This window comes from Amblyomma mixtum, chromosome 3 (genome assembly GCF_055824585.1).
Source record: "Amblyomma mixtum isolate Tamu chromosome 3, ASM5582458v1, whole genome shotgun sequence".
NCBI classification, from domain to species: domain Eukaryota; kingdom Metazoa; phylum Arthropoda; class Arachnida; order Ixodida; family Ixodidae; genus Amblyomma; species Amblyomma mixtum.
In genome coordinates, this window is record NC_143014.1 from 103,449,149 (window position 1) to 103,455,373 (window position 6,225).

A 6,225-nucleotide genomic window follows, 5' to 3' on the forward strand; every position below is an offset into this window, starting at 1 on the left:
GCTTGCAGCCGACGACGGCTGGTGACTGCAGCGTCGCCTGTCCGCCGCCAGCCCGCTTTTTCCCCACCCATGGCAGCCATTTTTGAACATGTCATTGGAAGTGCACGCGACAGAAAGTGCTTACAGGAGTTTTTCATGTGCTCTCGCAAAAAATAACGCATCTGAAGACATGCAGCTATGTGTTGTAATCAAAGAGTTCATGCAGGCATCGGTTTGGTGGTACAGAATAAGAATCAGGCGTGGATAATAACTCTTAAATAAAGAATAAAAAGCGCTTGCCTGATATTCGCTGTGGTGTCATGCCTGCGAGCGTCACCAAGACGTTAATGCTGAATGATTATATTTGCACCGTCCTGCAACCAGCCCAAATTCAGTACGCGTTATTAATCAACACGTCAGTAAAACAAGCCAGGAAACGTCGAAAGCGAGCAATCTCGTCGGTCCTCATCATTTTTGCGCGCACCGCTTTCCTGGGCACCCACAGGCACAACAATCTTCTCGCGGCTTTCGGCTCCTTAGATAAACACGTCCACCCCGCGAAGCTGTCCGTGTACGAGAAACGAGAACCGCAACTTTGCGAAAACAAGCTCTGCCACGCCGTGCAGCGCGAAGCGAACAGCTTATTGCGATAATATTCACCCGCGGCGCTCATTTGAGCGCGGAAGCCTAATCGGACGCCGACGATCTCTTATCTACGCTATGCAAACGACTCGGAATGGACTTTTCCAATCGGCCGAAACTGTGCTCGGGGACTCAAAATTTGACTTCCGTCCACTCAAAATAGGTGCCGCCCAAGAGCGCCGTGCGACTGCCTTGAAAGGACGGACGCTAAATAAAGACCCGCCGCGCGGGAGCACCGGCGCTAAGAAAAAGAAAGGCAGCCGCTGCCGGGGATAAGGCATCGGCGTTTATCGCGGACGCGTTTGCTCACGCGAGAGCGGCCGCGATGGCCGGCACTGAGGAACCGCCGCGGCTGGGGAGTGGCGCCTCGCGGCGGGGCCTCCCTGTTTCCGTTTTTCCTGAAAGCGAGGCGCCGCCTTTTCCGCCTCCCCCTGGCGTCATATAAAAGGGCGCCGGAGAGAAATGCCGCGCACTGGATAAACAAATGCGCGCGAGCAATGAACATCGCCATGCGTCAACTCGTAAGTGCCTGGATTCCGCTCCTTTCGGACTGTGTGCGCCGGCCAGTGATGGCCGGGAAGACGGCGCTGCCGACGGCGCGGGCTCTCTGTTTACCGGACGCGGGACGCACCGAAACGAGGCGCTGAATTGAAGCGCGGGCGATGCCGGCAGAGCTTTGTCAAGGTCGCCGCTTTCAACTTCAGACTCGCTTTTCGGGTGCTATGCTCGCGCACGTGTTGCGCACCAAAGTGCGACCGAAAGTGCCGCTGTTCGTTGTTTGCCGGTAGGGTTCGCGCGTTGAAGTGTTGTCAGTGCTCTCTGAACTAGAAGCGCTGCCTAAGAGCCACGTTCATTACAGATAGGTCCTGCTGAGAGCGGGGTTCTTTACTGCAGCTGTGGAGTCCACACGCACAAAGCCTTTTGGTTTGAATTGAAAAGAAAACTAATGTAGGCGAATGATTCCTGCCTGACACGGAATATTTTAGCGAGCAAGTGAATGAGCTCTCGTGCTTTTTTTGTAAGAACCTCAGTGTGATGCCTGTGGACATGCGAAGTTGCCCTTATTGCTTGTTTGTTTGCTTCATCTTCGCTTTTTTTAGTTTTTAGCTTTAAATTCTCCTGCTCTTTGTTAATTCACTTCCATTCTGCAAACGACTTGCAAAGATTATTACGGCAGCTGAGTACCCGTATGACCTCCGTTTTATTTGTGCTCAGTTTCTAAATAATCTTTGTAAATTGGCTCTCATGTTATTTTCTGACTTTCTATTCGCTACTGTTGTATGCACTGAGATTAACGTTATAGTAGCGTTATACAGTAAGCTCCGTTAACGTGCTGTCTTGGTTCTGTTGTTTTCGTCATGCCAGGCAAGTGGAGAAAGCATTACATCATAGACGCAGGGAATGCGGCAGGACGTGATAGGTTTATCTCTTATTCCTGACATGCTGGGCAGACATGAGCTGCAGAGACATGATTGATACTGATGGCAACACGTTTTTTTGCTGAGGGGCTGGCCGTGTCCTGGATATTTATATTATATATGCTCCTCACTAACAAAGAAGTCCATTTTCTTAATATCTATGCCAGTCTGAAAAGGACTGCCGCTCCAAAATTACTGCTTGCTTTTGTTTTGTCTGTGCATGTTTTACGTCTTGTTTGCATGCATGACAACATCGACCAACTCAGTTATTTCTACATTACCTAAGAGTCGTTTTGTGTGCGTAGTTTTCTTCTGCATGCAGGAAAACAGCCTCTGTTTAGTATATTTCTTGAGAAAATTGCTGCATAAAACCTATTAAACAAGTAAAATTTTCAGACAAAACTGCAAGTTTCGCACGAAGAAATTAAAAAAATATTGAGAAAAGCTATAGTCTTTGCACTGAGCACATGTACTGACGTTTCCGCCTTAATTCTAACCCGTTCCGCAGGTGTCTGGTCTTGTGCTGGCAATCATCTGTAGCAGCGCAAAGGCCAGCCATTTCCATGGGGGACCGCCTGACGTGCATCAAGGCCTCGACGGATTAGGAGGACTAGGCCTACAGCTAGGAGCTTTGGGTGGTCCCGGGGGCCCTGGCCCAGGAGAACTAGGCCCGCATGGCGGCAACTTCGAGGGACCTGGCCCCGTTGGCCCTGTAGGCGAAGGACCTGCTGGTGGTATTGATGACAAAGGAGGCTACGGCGGGCCTGAAGCAGCAGCAGCGAGCGGCTACGGTGGCTTCGACGCACTTGGCGGACCAAACCAAGCGATGGGCCCAAACGTTGGCCTAGAACATGGCGGCCATGATGGGCCTGCTGGTCCTGGCGGCTTCGGTGGGCTAGAAGGTGCTGGTCACGGCGGGCCCGGTGACTTCGGAGGCCCAGGTGACTTCGGAGGCCCAGGTGGATTCGGAGGCCCAGGTGGATTCGGAGGCCCAGGTGGCTTCGGAGGTCCTGGTGGACCCGGCGGCCCAGAGGGCCTAGGTGGTCCAGGCGGACCCGGTGGCCCAGAGGGCCTAGGTGGTCCAGGCGGACACGGTGGCCCAGAGGGCCTAGCTGGTCCAGGCGCACCTGGCGGCCCAGAGGGCCTAGGTGGCCCAGGTGGACCCGGTGGCCCAGAGGGCCTAGGTGGTCCATACGGGCCCGGTGGCCTATATGGCCCTGGTGGCCTCGGTGCCCACGGTGGCTTGGGTTTCCTGGGTGGCCTGGGTGGCCCCGGTGGCCTGCATAGCCTTGGTGGCCTAGGCGGCATTGGTGGACAAGGCGGTCCTGGCGGTCATGGTGCACATCTTGGCGCTGGTGGCATCGGTGGAAATGGTGGGCCTAACGGTCTTGGTGGTGAAATTGGTGCCTTCGGTGGACCGCACCAAACTGGACACAGTGGATATGGAGGCGTTGGTGGCTTTCTTGGAGGAATAGGTGGATTAGCCGGACGTGGCGGCTTGGAAAAACACGGCGGGTCTCTTGGAATAGGAGCTGCGGGAAGACTGGACAAATTAATTGGTGGAGGCGGAGTCAATGGCTACGGCATGAAAGCTGGTGGGGGTGGGGGTTACTTTGGAGCGGGTGTTAATGGCGGATATGGTGGCATTGACTCTAAAGCAGGTGGAGCAGGCGGACGAGGTGGTGGAAGGCAGGAAGGAGCCTACGGTGTCCAGAAATATAAAACCGGTGGAGGTGGAGGCTACAGCGGCCCTGCTGGGCTTACTAGTGAAGGCGGTCGGCTAGAAGGTGGCTACGGAGGTGGAGAACTAAAAGGTAGTGGAGCTGGGGGCTACGGCGGAGTTGCAGGGTTCATAGGAGGAGGGGGAGCATTTGGTAGGAGCTACGGAGGTGAAGACCTAAAAGGAAGTGGACCTAGAGGCTACGCTGGATCTGCTCTGTTGAATGGCGCAGGCGGCGGTTTAGGAGGGGGCTATGGAAGCCAAGATCTAAAAGCTGGTGGCGCTAGCGGCTATGGTGGTCTCTCTGGATTGAATGGCGCGGGCAGAGATTTTGGAGGAGGCTATGGAAATCAAGGTCTTAAAGGAGGTGTAGCTAACGGCTACGGTGGTCTTGCTGGAGCTGATGGCGTAGGCGGAGGTTTTGGAGCGGGATATGGAGGCCAAGGCTTAAAAGAAGGTGGAGCTGGTGGTTACGGTGGTCTTGCCGGATTTAATGGCGCTAGTGGAGGCTTTGCAGTAAGCTTCGGTAGCCAAAATATTAAAGGAGGTGAAGGTAGCGGCTACGGCGGCCTTTCAGGTTTGAACGGTGCAGGTGGTGAGCTTGGAGGTGGCTATGGAAGCCAAGGCCTAAAAGGAGTTGGAGCTGGTGGTTACGGTGGTATTGCTGGATTGAATGGCCTAAGCGGTGGGCTTGGAGGGGCCTATGGAAGCCAAAATCTGAAAGGAGGTGAAGCTGGTGGTTACGGTGGTCTTTCAGGATTGAATGGTGCAGGCGGAGGGCTTGGAGGGGGCTACGTAAATCAAGACTTAAAAGGAAGTGCAGCTGGTAACTACGGTGGTCTTGCTGGATTTAATGGCGTAGGTGGAGGGCTTGGAGAGCTCTATGGAAGCCAATACCTGAAAGGAGGTGCCGCTGGCGGCTACGGTGATCTTGCTGGATTCAATAGTGGGGGAGCAGGGCTTGCAGAAGTGTACGCTGGCCAAGAATTTAAAGGAAGTGGAGCTGGCGGTTACGGTGGCCAAGACATAAAGGGAGCTGGTGGCGAGGGTGGTTACACCGGGCTTCCTATGCTTTCTTACCAATATGGAGGACTTTCGGGGGATTATGTTGAGTCCATTGGTGGTGCAAAGGGTGCCACACTCGGAGGGTCTGGCGAGTACGGTGAAAACAAGGGACAGGGCCGTGCTGAAACAGGACGGAAGGGTCGCAGTTCTGGCAAGAGTGGCAAGGGCGGCAAAAATCAAAAAGGTAAAGAAAGCAACGACAGTGATGACATCTCTGTGTCCTTAGAAGGAGATGAAAAGCTACGGCAAGCGCAAATAATTCGACTTGCGCGAGTTGCAGCTTTCCAAGCAGCAGCACAAATGGCGAAAACGTCTCAAGAGGTAGGACAGGGTGTTGTCGTTCTACCAGGAGTTGGAGCAAGTCCTACTGGATTAGGTGAACTAGGCGCAAACGCATTGGGTGCCGGAGTTGGTATCGGTGGACTCGGCTTCTCTGGTGCCGGTGACCTGGGCACAGGAGGCCTTGGTGTTGGAGGCTTGGGGCTCGGAGGTCTCGCTGCTGAGGGTGCAGCTCTGAACGGAGGCCTTGGTCATGCTGGCGACGGACCGGACCTCGTGGGCGCTGGGCCCGCGCCGGTGACTGTAGAGAAGGGGCCATATGGCAAGGAGTCCCTGAATGATCCTTACCACTACTACAAATACACAGACGTCATGCCTACAAGCAAGGACTTCAAGTATCCGTTGCTTAATTTGGGACATGCGTTTGGACCCGACGTACCTCTCAGCCATTCAGTAAAGCACATCGACAGCGGCTATGTGTACGGACATCCCCACAAGAATGTTCGTGGTTTTGGTGTTGGTTTAGGAATCAGGATTCCATTCTTAGGTCTGGGTGTAGAATACTCAAAAAAGATAAAGCGGCTTCATCCCTAGCAAACTGTTGTAAATAGGTTCTAAGAACTCCTTGTACATGACATCGTCTTTAACTCATTTTGCATCGAAATAAAACGCATTCGCAGCCCCAAAATGTTGTTTGTGATAGTGCATACACATGCTGCCGCGTACTATAGTCGGACTGAACTTAGGTCTGCAGTGACCGCCACACAAGATTCCTCGGTGACAAAAAGTAGTCCGCTGTTAAAGCTTTCCTGGTTAGTAACGAAAAAGCTAACCGCCAGAAAAAATTATATGCTCCCGATTTTTGATGCCTCTGACTTGTGTGATACAGTAGTCAAACATCACAAAGCTGATTTCGTTTACTCTTGCGATTGATCAGCGGAGTAATACACGACACCGTGGATCATAGCTCATTGATACCAACTGCTGTTTTTTTTAAGTCGTATCTTACTATAGATGACAATATAGTATGCAACCTTTATGCTCAAGGCGCAAGTTTTACAGTGTTCGGACGGTTTGCGAGTGGACTATATGCAAAAGGTGAGTGGGGTCGGAGGCTTGTAA

General features: G+C 53.0%; 1 protein-coding gene across 1 annotated transcript; it reads left to right on the forward strand.

Moving 5' to 3' along the window:
• The first annotated feature begins 1,032 nt into the window (after positions 1-1,032).
• On the forward strand, positions 1,033-5,760 carry LOC149351208 (uncharacterized). The gene is made up of 2 exons (XM_089576990.1): positions 1,033-1,142; positions 2,548-5,760. Exons 1-2 carry the CDS (start codon positions 1,119-1,121, stop codon positions 5,695-5,697), a joined length of 3,174 nt encoding a protein of 1,057 aa, XP_089433116.1. The 5' UTR covers positions 1,033-1,118; the 3' UTR covers positions 5,698-5,760.
• The last annotated feature ends 465 nt before the right edge of the window (positions 5,761-6,225 follow it).

Excerpts from the sequence above, each read along its gene's own strand:
- LOC149351208 (XM_089576990.1), top strand. The coding sequence starts at position 1,119 with ATGAACATCGCCATGCGTCAACTC. Across the intron at positions 1,143-2,547 it reads ACATCGCCATGCGTCAACTC|GTGTCTGGTCTTGTGCTGGC; the intron begins GTAAGTGCCTGG and ends CCCGTTCCGCAG.